The sequence below is a fragment of the Tenrec ecaudatus genome, chromosome 9, assembly GCF_050624435.1.
Source record: "Tenrec ecaudatus isolate mTenEca1 chromosome 9, mTenEca1.hap1, whole genome shotgun sequence".
In the NCBI taxonomy this organism is placed as follows: domain Eukaryota; kingdom Metazoa; phylum Chordata; class Mammalia; order Afrosoricida; family Tenrecidae; genus Tenrec; species Tenrec ecaudatus.
Genome location: NC_134538.1, coordinates 158,684,901 through 158,700,495, shown reverse-complemented (window position 1 = coordinate 158,700,495; position 15,595 = coordinate 158,684,901). Strand labels below are relative to the sequence as shown.

The 15,595-nt window shown below is 43.8% G+C and overlaps 1 protein-coding gene across 1 annotated transcript; it reads right to left on the bottom strand.

The window, feature by feature from the left end:
* Positions 1-4,412: 4,412 nt before the first annotated feature.
* Positions 4,413-5,357, bottom strand: LOC142456220 (olfactory receptor 9A4-like). The gene has a single exon (XM_075557413.1). The coding sequence runs from the start codon at positions 5,355-5,357 to the stop codon at positions 4,413-4,415; it is 945 nt and encodes a 314-aa protein (XP_075413528.1).
* Between the last annotated feature and the right edge of the window lie 10,238 nt (positions 5,358-15,595).

The following is a 15,595-nucleotide window of genomic DNA, read 5'->3' as shown; positions in this document are numbered from 1 at the left end:
CTAGCTTCCAAAAGGAAAAAAGCTTACTGCCCACTGAGTGGGGTGGGCAAAGGACCTGAACACAAGTTTCACAGGGGCAGAAATCAGAATGGCCAATAAACATGAGAAAATGTTCCTCATTATTAGCCATAAGAGAAATGCACATTTTAAAAAATGATGAGGTAACACCTAACACCCTCAAAGATAACCCCATTCAAAAATTCAGAAAGCAACAAGTGTTGGGGAAGGGCTGTGGTGAGATAGGAGCTGTAGTCTACTGTTGGTGGACCTGTTAGTATGCACAGCCACAATGGAAATATATTTGATGATATCTAAAACAGATTGAAATCGAGCTACCCTAGGATCCACCAATGCCCCTACTAGGCATATATCCAGAAGAGGCAAGAAACAAACCATGGCCAGACACCTGTGCTCCAATGGTCATCAGGGAACAGTTCACAATTGCAATGAGTTGGGAACAACCCAAATAGCCATCGACGGATGAATGGATTAAAAAGCAGTGGTACATACATGTAATGGAGTATGACGCATCCCTAAGAAGCAGTGGTGAACACATGAAGGACATCACTGCATGGGAAGAACTGTAGGAAATTATGCTAAGCAAAGTAAGCCCAGCACAAAAGGACAAGAACAGCATGAGTCCACTGAGGTAAGCTTAAAAAATGCAAAAGGGGCATAGGGAAAAAAAGCTACTGTATGCATGCATTCCTGGGGTGAGGCCCAGGTAGTATGGCAGGGGCCAGACTGAACCCAGGATACATATGGTAGCCAACTAAAAAGGAAGGGAAAAGGAAAAACAAGACATGGGTAGCAGGGGAACAGGGCATTAACCCAACCAAGGGGAGAGTGTTGCTTATATCTCGAGAGGGAGAGAGGGACCAGACTTCAACCCTGTGTGCCAAGACGTGAATGCAACATGCCCGCATGAAGCAGAGAACCGATAGAGGGGTCCGAGTGGCCGGCCCCAATCCCAGCTACGTGAACAACCCACCCTCGCCCCAGAAGACTTTACTTCAGGGAACAGCACTGAAGCGACAGTTCAGGGAGAGGGACATGTCTGGTGAGAGCACACAAGGGAGCACATCCTGGCCCACCAAGCCCAGAGGACAATATTCCCTCTCAAAGCAGCCAAAGTACCGAGAGGATCATATGACCTGCCCCACTATAAGACAAGACCTCCCTCACTGACCCATACTGCTACAGGGACAATACCTAAGATAGAGAGCAGGAATTGTGCCCAATCTGACGCCACGACACAGGGGGAATCAGTAAGGGCGTGCAACAGAACAGCAAGGAGAGCAAAGCAATGAAGTCCTCAGGGAATACCAAAAATAGACTGTGGAGTCAAGGCATGGCACCCCATCAGACTCCACCGGAAAACACTCCTAAAGGTCAGCAAACAGACCTTGAACTATTTATAGGGTTTTCACATTTGTCGTTGTTTTGTTTCCTTTTGTTGCTTTGTTTAGCTCTGTCGTGTTTTTGTGCTTATTACTGTCTGTGCATGTCTATCTAGATAAAGTAGGCAGGATAAACCATCCAGAGGAGAAAACAAGGGGACCAATGGTTCCAGGGGGACATGGGAGAGGGGGAGGCAAGGAAAAGGAGTGGGTGTTAACAAACCTAGGGACAAGCGAACTAGTGATCTAAAATCAATGGCAAGGAGGACTTAGAATGCCTGGCGGGCTTAATCAAGGGCACTGTAACCAAGAGCAATTACTGAAACCCAAATGTAGGCCAAACATAATAGTGGGAATAGAGGAAAATAAAAGGAAATAGAGGAACGAATGAGGAGGCATATGGGCATTTATAGATGTCTAAATAAAGACATGTACATATATAAACATATTTATGCATAACAATATGAAAATAGATCTATGTACATATATTTCTATGTTAAGTATCACGTTAGTAGACGGACATTGGGCCTCTACACAAGTACTCCCTCAAGGCAAGTATATTTTGTTCTAATAGCCTGGCATTCCATGATGCTCACCTTGCCACATGATCACTGAAGACTAAGCAGATGCATAAGCAATTATGGTGAAGAAAGCTGATGGTGCCTGACTATCCAAAGATATAGTGTCCGGGGACCTAAAGGCTTGAAAATAAACAAGTGGTGATCTAGCTGAGAAGCAACAAAGTCCATATGGAAGAAGCACACCAGCCTGTGTGATCATGAATTGTGGATAGATTCGGGTATCAGCCATCAAAGACATAGAATTAAAAAATCATAACATTGTGAATGAGGAGGGGTGCACAGCCCATCTGTTGGCAATTGGACTTCCCTTTACAGAAGAGTTGCAAGGAGCAGAGAAGCCAGTCAGGATGCAGTATAGCCCCATTGAAACAACTTTTCTCTAGTTCTTGAATGTTTCCTCTTCCCCTCCTCCCCACAATGTTATGACCCAATTCTACCATACAAATCCGGCTAGACCAGAGATTGTGCACAGGTACAGATAAGAGCTCGAAATGCAGGGAATCCAGGACAGATAAACCCATCAGGACCAATATTGAGAGTCACGATACAAGGAAGGTGAGGAGAAGTTTGGGGGAGAAAAGAGGAACAAATCATAATGATCTACACATATCCCCCTTCAGGGGGGCAGACAACAGAGAAGTGGGTGAAGGGAGATATCAGTCAGTGTAAGAGAGGGAAAATAATAATAATTTCTCAATTATGTAGGGCTCATGAGAGAGGAAGGGTAAGGGAGAATGGAAAAAATGAGGAGCTGATATCAAGGGCTCAAATAGAAAGAAAATGTTTTGAAAATGATGGTGACAACAAATATACAAATGTGCTTGACACAATGGATGGATGGATGGATGGATGGATGGATGGATGGATGGATGGATGGATGGATGGATTGTGATAAGAGTTGTACAAATCCCCAATAAAATGATTTTTTAAGTATTTAATTTCTAAACATTTTATTGTGAGATGCCTTTTTCATATTTGGTAAAGGAGACACCAATAAACACGACGGTAACCTTCAGTGAGGTGGATTGACCCAATACCTGAACCAACGGATTCAAATACAGCAAAGATCATAGAGAAAGTACAATACCCGGCAGCACTTCATGGTGTTGTACTACGTCTGCCATGCATTTGGAGGAAACTCAAGAACGAACAATTGTGGAGCAGATTATCACTTGAGAAGAGTATATAAAATGTATGGAGACCGTAAAATGTACACACACACACATATAAACAAAGGTATCAAAAGGTATTGTTTCTAGGGCTCTAGTTCACATATGCATGAGTTCATTCCAAACAATATATGTGTAAACAAGGTCTCTGGGATCCCGGAAGGTCTGCAGGACAAGGTCTCTGGGTAACACACTTGTCTTAGTCTCATTGTGGTGCCTTCAACAGAGGGTCCAATTACAACAGTGGTTTCTTGGGGTATCTGCTGGGCCAGTTCCATTCAAGGCAGAGTTCGACTCAGGAGATGGTGCAGATTGTCCCCAGGGAGCCCAACGGGGTGACTTCGGTGGGTTGTCTTGAATGACCCAGGTCAATCAAGAGGGGGTCTCATGAAGAATTTCAATAGATTTAAAAACGGCCAGGAGAGTTTCACCGAGGAACTTTGCGTCCCCGACAGAAGTGCGCCTGCACATTCTTCATCAGCACCAAGCGCTGTCCTCGGAGAACTGCATGAAGAAACTTTGCCCAACAACCCCAAGACGGGATCTTTCCCCTTGCGCTGATTTCTGTCCTCAAAACTCAAGGAGCATTTAAAGAAGCACAAGGACAGTCCCTCGAGACGTCTGCACTGCTGTAATCGAGGGTTCCAGAATCAACCTTCAGACAAGGGCCCCAACCCCAAACCAAACGCACTGCCGCCGAGTCCATTCCAACCCATAGCAACCCTGTACAGGGTTTCCAGGTGTTCACTAGCGCAGACAGCCTCCTCCTCCCACGGAGCAGCAGCGAGGTTTGAACCGTGCAGTGAGCAACCCAAAGCCGAAACCACAGCACCACGAAGCTCATTGGAGAGAAAAGACGTTCAGAGCTGTGTTGACCCAGATGGGAGATATGTGGAGAAATTGCATCTTCACGTTGAAATATGTTTGTTTAATAGCAGTTCTTAAGAGTTTAAAACAATCCTTAAGGCTTATTCTTCTATATATATTCATGAGGCTAATGATAATAATCAAGTAAGTCTTTCTATAACAGAAATAATAAAAGCCAAGCCTACTAGGATTTTTAAGTTAGCACAAGCTCGATGGCAGTGGGTTTGAGTTTGGTACCCTATCTCTGGAGTATTACTGGGCAGTTTTCCTTTTCCGACAGGCCCTACATCCTAAGGGAGACAGATTCATGAAGATGAACCATAAAGATGACAAGTAAATAATGGTCTCCAACCCACAACAACTCTTTTCCTTCATAAAACTGCCCTAGGGAAGGGCTACTTGTGGATGAGGTGGCAGCACCGTTTCACGCCATCCCGCAGGGCTTCTATGACTTTGTCATTCCGGAGGGTGAAGATGAAAGGGTTGAGGAAGGGGGTCACCACAGTAACCATCAGGGAAACGGTCCTGTTGTACTCAGCCGCCTGCGTTTGCTTGGGCTTCACATAGAGGAAGAAGCAGCTTCCATAGCCAATGATGACAAAGGTGAAGTGGGAGGCGCAGGTGGAGAAGGCTTTCCTGCGACCGGAGGCTGAAGGGATCTTGAGGACAGTGGTGATGATGTAGGTGTAGGAGATGATTGTCGGAATCAAAGAGCCAGCGATGATGACAATGGCCATTAAAAAGAGGACAAATTCAGTGAACTGGGTGTTGTCACAAGTCAGTTTGAGCAATTGTCCTCGGTCACAGAAAAAATTATTCACCACATTGGATTTGCAGTAGGTGAAATGGAAGGTGGCGTAGACGGGCCAGATCTGAAAAAGGAATCCAAACACCCAGGACACAATCACCACCCAGTTGCAGGTTTGACTGTTCATGATGATGCTGTACCTCAGAGGGTTACAGACAGCCACGTAGCGGTCCACAGCCATCGCTCCTACTAACAAAAACTCTGAGGTCCCCAGAGAGAGGTTCAAGAAGAGCTGAGCCACACAGACACTCAGAGATAATCTCAGCATCCCAGGAAGCAGCAGCCCCCAGAGCATCACAGGGACAATAATGGATGTGATCAGGATCTCCAGCACAGAGAGGTGGCTGAGGAAGAAGTACATGGGAGACTGCAGACGCTTATCAACACACACAATAGTGATGATGACAGAGTTTCCCATTAGCGTCACTGAGTAGAGGAACAAGAAGGTGGCAAATAGGCTGTAGCGTAGGTGGCGGGAGCCAGGGAAGCCAACGAGATAAAATTCAGTGGCACTAGAGTAGTTCCCCAACATTGTGCGTGCACTCTGGCTTCCTGTAAAACCTGGAAAGCAGAGGAGAGAGAACACTGATAGTGATCTCAAAGGACTAAAGGTATGTCCAGGTTAAGGAAATTCTCCCCTCCTTCTCCCAAGGTCCATACATAACCCACCACTCTGTGTCCAAGGTTGGGGCGTGGTGATTTATGAGGAGTCTGTATAATACATAAGATAAAAATCGAAGAAGGTGCAAAGAGATGAGTCTCTCCAGCGCACTGGCATAGAACCCAAGGTATATTGAGGGTCACCAGGTTGCCCTGTTCTTATGTTTGTTCTTAGGTACAAGGGGGAACCCCCACCCAGAAAATGGAAACATGCTTTCAGAGTATACATTTTTTTCACCAGGCAAGCATCCAGCAACTCCCTGTGAGTCAATGCACCCAGTGGCATTGACTGGGAAGGTTCTCTCTGGTAAGTTTGTTTGTAAAAACCCTTTTGCTCAAACCTCGTTTCTTGTGATGGCCAATTGAAGAGAATAGTGTGCAGCTGTGAAGTTTTACTTTCTGCTCAGGAGATATGCCACAGAAACTGTTGTGATGTTGAACACAGCTTACAAGGACAGCGCTATGGGAAAAACTCAAGTGTACACGTGCTTTGCTTGTTTCAAAAAAGGTGAAATGTCGATTGACAACAAACCTCATTCTGGAAGTCCATCAACTTCCAAATGGACCAAAACGTTGACTCACGGTGCATTTGAAGTTCATTCCACCAGGTCAGAGTGTTAAAAAAGCTTTCTATTTAGAGGTTCTGAAAAGGTTGAATAACAGTGTATGACAAAAAAGGCCTGATTTGTGGCAAATGGGACTGGTTTTCCCACCACAACAATGTACCTGCTCACGCAGCCAGCTCAATAAGCCAGTTTTTGGCAAAAAAAAAAAAAATACCCCAGCATGCATCTCTTGCCCTATGCACCTTACTCACCCAACCTCACTCCACGTGAACGTTTTGTTTCCAGGAATGCAGAGGGACACGAAAGGACAGCGATATCAGGATATAGACGGGATGAAGACAATAACAAAACACCGAGGAATTCGGTCAGCCATCCAAGAGGATGAGCCTGAAAATGTTTCCAAGGATGAAACCACAGATTTGACAAATTAATTGTAGTGGAGAATACTTTGATGGTGAAAAGATTGTTTTTTTAAATACATACATACATAGCTTTGAAAAACATGTTCCAGTTTTCTGAGAGGGACCCCACATATGACAAGAATATTGTGAGGAAAGTGCAGGAGTGAGCAGTGGGTTATTCTGTTTTACAGGGTTGCAATGAATCAGAACTCTCTCAACTACATACAACAGCAAGATTTTCCTTATTTGGGGAGCTTCCTCATGGCACTGAGGTACCTAAGTTTTCCTCATTTTTCTGATGACATGGAGAATACAGGATGGGAACCATCTCTGAGCTCTGCTGGCTACAACTAGGAGAATAGAAAACCAGCTTAGTTTGCAGAAGGATGGTTCCTGTGAAGCAGGAATCAGCCGTGCATCCACCCCGCAGCCTGCTCCATCATTGCTGACACTCGCAGGCCCTCCATGACCCTCTATTTCTCTGCTAGTCTCAAAGATCCACTGCAGTGCTCAGCCCAACCCACAGACAATGCTCATAACCAGGGACGTTTATTAGACCAGGGAAGAGGTCACTAAATGCTAAGGGTCCAGTTCTTTTGTCCACAGTGCCTCTTCTCAGCCATGCTGGCAGGCATGTCTCTCGGGTTCTTGACCTCTCAGCCAACTGGTCCCTAGACCTCTTCCTCCGTGGGTGGACCAGGAAGCCAACCCACCACTCCTATCAGCCTGAACATGGTTGCTGTGCTTGGTCTCACGGTCTCAGTGCTGTGACCTCTGCTGCCTGCGTTTCTTCAGGCAGGGATCGTGCACATACTCCATTGGTGCTGTTCTTTCTTGGTATTCATGGGGTTGCCCTGTTTCTGCTTTTCAGACAGCTCACATTTATACCCAGCGGAAGGGCAAAACTGGCCAGTCCCCAAGTTAGAGTTCACTGCTTCTTCTGTGGAAAGACAGTGGATGGAAGAGCCTCACCAAGCAACTTCACTACACCACTGACAGAGACACCCACAACCAGCTCCATCCTCAGTTGTGTGTCTCCCCCAAGGTGGCAAGGCCCATCCAGCTGCCACTTAGTAGGCATTAGCTCTCAAATTCCTCTTGTTGCTACATGACACAACCCTAGGAGGACTGCCAGAGGGACAAGAGGGTGAAGCTTGAATGTCCACTCTCATCTGCTTGCACATTGCTCTCTGGGAGCAAGGAGACAGGAGGCTGTGAGCTAGAGTCAACAGCCACATCTTCCCAGATCTCAAAGCTCAAGATCCCCAAATGAGCAATCTGCTTCACTCTCCGCACTGCCAGTGTTTCAGTCATAAGAGCGTCTTGGCGTGGTCCCCAGACATTGGCTTGCTATGACAATCTATCTTCTCCTGAGCCCTAGCAATAAGGAAGAGGGTCGGCAAACACCGCAATGGAAGCCCCTGGTTGCCTGGGATGTCTGAGCTCTGTCCCCTCCTCATTCGGGTCTTTACTCAACTGTTTCCTTCTCAGGGTTCCTTCCTAAAACAGCACATGCGCCTTTGCTCTCTGACTCTTACTACATCACATGTTTATTCGTATGAGCTTTCACCCAACCTTGAAATTAGGGAGCAGGTTTAACTGTCCCTTCATTTGTCATCTGAGCCCCACGAAAGTTTCTCAGTGACAGGGACTTTGTCTTGTCTACTGCCCGATTACCAGTGTCAACCTGGCTCTGAGCACAGGAAGTATGTGCTGTTCACTAACGGAGAATGGAAGAGTCAACAAATGAATCAAAATGCCGACCAACGAATGAACACATGGACCGGCTTTCCCTGCCATCCCCCTTCACCTGCAATCTCACCCCCTGCAGATCCCCAGGAACATGGCAGACACATGTAAAGAAGAGGTGAGGGAAAGGAGCGAGTAGGGTTGGAGGTGATCTGAGAAGCTAGTCTCCTCCTGGGTTTGGTCAGAATAGGACTGATCTGCCTCCTGCTGAGCAGGAGGGACTCAGAGATCAGTTGTCCCCTTGGCAGCTCCTGCAGCCACTCCTGGGGCTCCTCACGCTAGAAGGATGCAAGCCCAGATCCTCCCTCCCAGCACAAGCTCCCTTCTTACTGACCTAGAGGAGACACTTACCTCGAGAAAGGGAGGGCTGATGCAAAGTTTGATGGATATCTGAGTCAACCCCGACTTCCACCCGCATCACTAGTGAAGAGTCATGCGGAGAAGAAGGGGGCCAGACTGTCTCCATGCACAGGGAGGAAGAACCCAGTTCTCACACAGGAGCTCGGGGAACGTCCAGGAATGCAGTGCAGAGGGGAGTCTCACTGCCTCTCTCCATTTCTCACCCACCTCTCTCTTTCCACCCTGTCCCCAAGGAGCGTTATTCCAGGGGAGACAAGTGTGCACAGGTTCCCAGGGACCCGAGGGATGAAGTCAAGTCTAAACTAGAGAAACTTTCTGCCCTTCCCTCCTGAGGGAAATCAACTTCTAGAGGCTGAAAAGTTTGGTCTAGTGGGACAATTTGAAATCTCCCCAGTCAGCAGACCCTCAGCATCAGGCTGCCTTCTTCCAAGCCCCAGTCATCACCAATGATGCCCTCTGTGGAGAGCCAGAGCCTGCTCTCCTTTGCGTCTCTCCCTGATTCCTTCATCCCTGCACTTCTCAGACTGCCTCCATGGGGGCAGAATATCCTAGGTCAGGGTGGGGGCCCTGATGCTGGGGAGACTGACTAGGGGAGGTTAGCAAGAAATTCTGAGATAGGCTATCCCCTCTACACATCCTTAAATTTACTTGCAAGCTTTTCTTTAGTGTGGTTGTCTATCTGCTCATGAAAGATGTTGGCTGGTTGTGAGGTCCCTGACAGGGTTTGGTATCAAAGTCACTTTGTTGATCATAACATACATCAACATATGTGCTTGCTCTTCTGACTTTATAAAAATGGGATTATTTTCTTCTGAATTACCTAGAATTTTTCATCAGTGAGAACATATAAGCTAAGAATGTTCTTTCTGGGAATGTTTATCATAACCGTTTTTAACTAATTATAGCCTAAATTAATAAATTCAACCTCTTTTTTAATCATTTTATTAGGAACTCATACAACTCTTATCACAATCCATACATACATCAAGTGTGTAAAGCACATTTATACAATCAATCATTGCCCTCATCATTCTCAAAACATTTGCTCTCCACTTAAGCCCCTGGCATCAACTCCTCATTTTTCCCCTCCCTCAGGAACCCTGGATAATTTGTAAATCATTATTTTGTCATATCTTTCCCTGTCTGACATCTCCCTTCACCCACTTTTCTGGTATCTGTCCTCCCGGGAGAAGGTCACATGTAGATCCTTGTAATCCATTCCCCCAGATACAACATCTTAATGCATATAATGCTATTCTGAATATTTCAGAGTGTTTTCACCTTGATCAATCATGTTCTTCAAATGAATTGCCTAATTAATAAAAATTGTCAAATTTGATTTATTTGACTAAAGTCATCACTCTCACATCAGTCCTGATGCTTCTCGGTCATAGGATACCCTCTGGCAGGCTAGCACATCCAGTTTCTGAAACACTGCCTTGAGTTTCTCATATGGAATTCCATACACCAGAAAACTGAAAGGACCCAAAGACTTGATGCCTCAATCTCACCAGAGAATATGTCCCCCCAATTCTAGCACACCTTTCCCTCCCAATTTAGTGAGTCTATAGATATGTAATGCTGGGTGTCCTTCTACTGACAGGTGAATATGAAGTCGTCCCTTCACCCACTTCTCTGTTGTCTGCCCCCCTGGAGGGGGATATGTGTAGATCATTGTGATTTGTTCCCCTTTAGACCGAGCCTGAGCCATCTTTCAGCACAATAGCAGGATGGTGTGCTAAGTAGTCTATTTGCCTGAAAGAATGGTGCACTACTTAAAATCCAATAACATTCGCGGCCAGAAGGTCAACAGTTACTCCACAGCCCCGATCAGAGGACAAGGGAGCACGGAAGTCAGAACCGGGAGTGGAACGCTCAGAGCACCAAGAGAATGCTGACACATTGTGACAGGGCAACTCATGTCACGGAACAATTTGTGTGGAAACTGCTAAATGAGAACTCAACTTGCCTTGCAAACTTTCACCAAAGAAACTTGCAAAACAAACTTTCACCAAACCCTTAACAAAAATATTAAAAAGGAAAAAAACAGGGTGTTTTGTGCCTTGATATGAAAGCAGAATTTGTTTACTAAGAAAAGTGAAATTGTGTACTAAGAAGGAGGTAATTGCTCCGACTCCTTACAAAGTTTTCAAAGTGAGGAAATAATTAATCTCGTGTGAGTCAGCCTTAAGCTAGGTTCTCTAGAGGAACAAAAACCAGTAAAGTGTATACAGATACAAATTTACACCGAGATTTATTTCAAGGGAATGGCTCATGTAGTTATGTTGTTAGGTGCCATTGAGTCGGCTCCGACTCATAGCGACCCTGTGCACAACAGAATGACACACTGCATGGTCCTGGGCCATCCTCTCAAGTGCTCCTATGCCGGAGACCATTGATGTAGTCACTGTGCCAGTCCATTGGATAGAGGGCCTTTCTCTCTTTTGTTGCCTCTCCACTTTATCCTACATGATGTCTTTCTCCAGGGACAGATCTCTCCTGACAATATGTCCAAAGTATGTAAGACAAAGCCTTGACATCCTTACCTCTAAAGAGCACTCTGGCCTTACTTCTTCCAGATAGATTGGATTTTCCTTTTAGCAGCCCATGGTACTTTCAATATCCTTCCCCAGTACCACCATTCAGATACATTGGTTTTTCTCTGGTCTTCCTTATTCAATGTCCAACTTTCACATGCATATGCTGCAATGGAGAGTGCATTGAATTGTGCCAGGTGCACCTTGGGCCTCAAAGAAACATCCTTGCTCCTCAATAATCTAAGGTGGTTTGAACAACGATTTCACCCAATGCAATACACCTTTTGGTCTCTTCACTGCTGCTTCCATGAGCATTTATTGTCGAACAAACTAAAACAAAATCCTTGACAACTTCCACCTTTTCTCCATTTATCATGATGTCACCCATTGGTCCATTTGTGAGGATTTTGGTTTTCCATAGATTGAGTTGCAATCCGTGCTGAAGCCTGCAATCCTCGATCTCCATCAGCAAGTGCTGCAAATCCTCCTCACATTCAGCAAGCAAGGTTGCATCATAGCTGCATACCTCAGGTTGTTAATAAGCCTTCCTCCAATCCACACTTCATATAAGTGAGGACAGTGAAACCTTATTTCAAGTACTTGGACATGTTAACAGGAGAGAGAAGTCCCTAGAAAAGGACATCCTGCTTGATAAAATGGTCGGTGAAAGATAGAAAGAACTTCGAAGACATGGATTGACACAGTGGCTGCAACAATGTGCTCTAACATACAATTGTGAGGATCATGCAGGGCTGGACCATGTTTTGTTGTGTTGTGACTAGGCCACTGTAAGTCAGAACCAACTCAATGACACCTAACTCTAACTCGCAACTATTTGTTGTTGTATTTTTTTTTAGGAACCATACTTGTCTTATAGGTAGGTTTGGAGATGATAACCACAAAGGTCATTGGTTCAAACTCACCAGGTGCTCTGAGGGGGGAATTTGAGGCTGTTTCTTCCTGAAAAAATTTATAGTCTAAGAAACCCTATATTGTGTCACTGTGAGTTTGAATTGACTTCATGGCCATGGACTTTACTTGGACAATGGTTTTATTGTTTGATTCTTTATGGTGAGGTTAAGTGATTGATTTGACATCTTTTTCTTTTATATGCATTTATAGTTATGCATTCCCCTCTGAAAATAACTTTTTTCTGCATCCTATACACTTTGGCTCCCTCCCCACCCCCCAACCTGAAAATATTTTCTAATACTTTTGTGATTTGTTGTTTGATTTTTTAGAGTATGCATTTAACAGCTACATATTTTTAAATACCCAATTGTCCTTTTGTTATTGATTTTTAGCTTTATTCCATTGTGGTTGACAAAGACACTTTGATTTCAGTATTTTTTAAGTCATAGAGTTATTTTGTCTGTGGTTACCGTGGACATTATAATGAACCTATTAAACATATAACAATCTCTTTTGAATGACAGTTGTTCAGTGAGAATCTAGACAGGTTCCAAGTTCTTGAGTAACGTGTTATTCTAGAGGCTTCTCCTCACTTGCATAGCTTTGGGGCCTGATGAACCCTGAAGAACACCACAGGATGCCAGCTGCAGAGCCAGAGAAATCCAAGAGTGGAAGGTCAGGCATGGTATTTGAGAGGCAAATGAATACAGGGTTAGCAGGTCAGATGGTTGGCACCTGAGAGTTCCTAGATCAACAGGCAGTATGACATCCCATTGACTCCAATCCAAAGAAGCAAAGGTTGGTGTGCTAGATATAAGTTCCAGATCCAGCCAAAAGCAAGCAAGGTTTGCCAAAGTGTCCATTTATATAGGAAGTAGGCCACACCCATGAAGAAATGTCCTTTCATTTACATCAGGGTTATGATCTTAGTTAGGGGATTGCAGTCTACCCTAATTGTTTACAACTGATTCGTAACTCAGAGCAGATCCCATTGGGGGGTTGACACCATTATTTTAGGTCATATCATGTAGAATTACTTGGCCTTAACTGCCAAACCACTGGAATCCTGGCCCAGTCAAGTAGACACAAAATTTACTATCACAAATACCAAATTAGCCTTAATAGCATATGAAAACCTGGTTCATAAACATCTCTTTCTCTCTCTCTATGTTATTGATACCACAAATATCATTGTGTGCCCCTTAACATAGACTTGTAATTTTTAAATGCATTTATCTTTTAAATGAGGATAAAATAACACATACAGCAGGACACGGTTTTGTATATTTTAAAATGTTACCTTTAAAAATATTCTTTATTTATTCATACAAGTATAGATACGATTTTGAGTTTCTATCTAGTGTTGGTCCTTTTTTCTAGACATGATATTAAAACACGGAATTTTTTTATTGTTTCGAAGTATTTTGTTGACTATGCATTTGAATGTGTGGATCATAACAAGCTACAGATAAACTGAGAATGGGAATCCCAAAATACTTCATTGTGCTCATCCAAAACCTATATACAACATTTTCTAAATTTTAATAAATCATTGTGTTAGGGAGGGTCTTACAACTCTTACAACAATTCATATATCAATTGTATCAACCACATCTATACATATGTTGCCATCAGCATTTCCAAAACACTTTCTTTCTACTTGAGCCCTTGGTATCAGCTCCTCTTTTCTTCCCCTACCTCCCCCATCCTCCTACCCCCGAGAACCCTTGATAATTTTGAAGTTATTTTCATTTTCATATTTTACACTGTCCACTGTCTCCCTTCACCCACGCTTCAGTGGCTCATCCCCCTGGGTTTTGGGGTGGGTGGGTGGGGCAGTTTGTAGGTCGATCATTGCAATTGGTTCCCCTTTTCTCCCCTTTTTTTAACCTATTTTCAAATTTATAATTCAGTGTATTTACCCTGCTGGGTAGCCAACACCACTCTTCAATTCCGAAGGTTTTCCTTAACTCCACACAGAAATTCAGTGTGTGCCTTAGTCAATCACTCTCTCCAGTTCCTCCTTTCCTCAGATCCTGGCCACCATTCCTTTGTGATAAACAGATAGCAGGCATGTTAGCAAAGACCTACTTTAGAGTAGAATACCAATTAGGAACTATGGAAGGATTGGTGTATCTCAAATATCACAATGGAAACTAAAGCTGGACACTGAAAGTTGGGTGATTATAATAGTTACATATATTAAAATACATCCCTACAAATTACTTATTAATTACACAGGAAAAATAGTGACCTAAAGGTGTTAAATTCTGGTTGATACCATCCCTAACAAAGATGATAGCTAGCATTAACCCAAATGCAACACACTGGCTGATGTACATTTTAATATCACACACCAAAATGGCCGCACCATCATGACATCTGCCAAATATGCTACCCCTGAATCTAATGATATGGAAACATTGGACAAAAACACAGGGTGGGAGTGCTTATGAGTTATCCATACCAAGTTGATGGTGGTGATGGCTTACAACCCTTCTTAACATGAATGAACTACTGAATTGTATGATATATGTATTATGTGCCAGTAAACCGGTCTAAAAATGTACAGGTCTAAAAATATAAAGTTATAATAACTCTTTCTGGATTAAAGAAAGTTGTTATCTCTAAAGAGTCATCACAGTTGAATGCACTGCAGGGCCTGAATTGATCCAGACTTGGGGGGTGGAACCTGGAACCTAGCACATATTTAAAGCCAAATCATAAACATCAGTGGTCACTTAATGAAAGTGGCATATAATTAATATAACATAAAACATCCAGGAAACTGCTAAGCAGCAGTGCTCACCTGTGGGTCTCTAGCCTTTGATTCTCAGCCTATTCTGTCTGTAATCTTGCGATGTGTCTCCTCTATGCAGCAGATTGATGGGTTGTGTTTTCTAAGACAGTCTGCTAGCCTTTGCCTTTTAATGCCTGAGTTCAGTCCATTGATCTTCAGGGTTATTACATGCATCTATGTGCTCTGTGATGTCATCTTGTATCTTTTGTGTTGAGTGTGTTACTCCTCCCTATCTTATCAGTGTCTTATGCATGTGTTTGTGTGTGTTTCATTCTTCACTTCTTTCCACCCTTAAGCCAATGCCAACTTGGAAGCTGTTTTCTCTTTGCTACCCTCTGGGTGGGGATGTTATATATGGCAGTTTCTTATTTGTGCTTGGTGAGTGCTGTTCTTCTGCCCATACTGCGTCAGCAAGGATCTTCTGTAGGGCTGGGTTTCTTTTAACGTATTCTTTCAGTTTTTCTTCGTCTGAGAAGACTCTTACTTCTCTGTCTTGATCGATAATTTGGTTGGATAGAATACTCTTGGATTTGCATTGATTTCCTTCAATTTTTTGAATGTGTTACCCAACTCTCTTCTTCATAGTTTCAGCTGATAGGTCTGAGCATATTCTTTTTTGGTACTTTTATAGGTTACTGCTTGTTTTTCTCTACCTTCTCTTGTGATTTTCTCCTTTTCCTCAAAGATGTATAGTTTAACTATTATGTGCCTTGGTGACTTCTTGGAATTTGTTCTAGCTGGTGTTCTTTTGGCCTCCTGAATGTTTGCCTGGTTTTCATTGATTA

What these genes read in the sequence shown, in the direction of transcription:
- LOC142456220 (XM_075557413.1), bottom strand. Translation starts at nt 5,357, where the DNA reads ATGTTGGGGAACTACTCTAGTGCCACTGAATTTTATCTCGTTGGCTTC.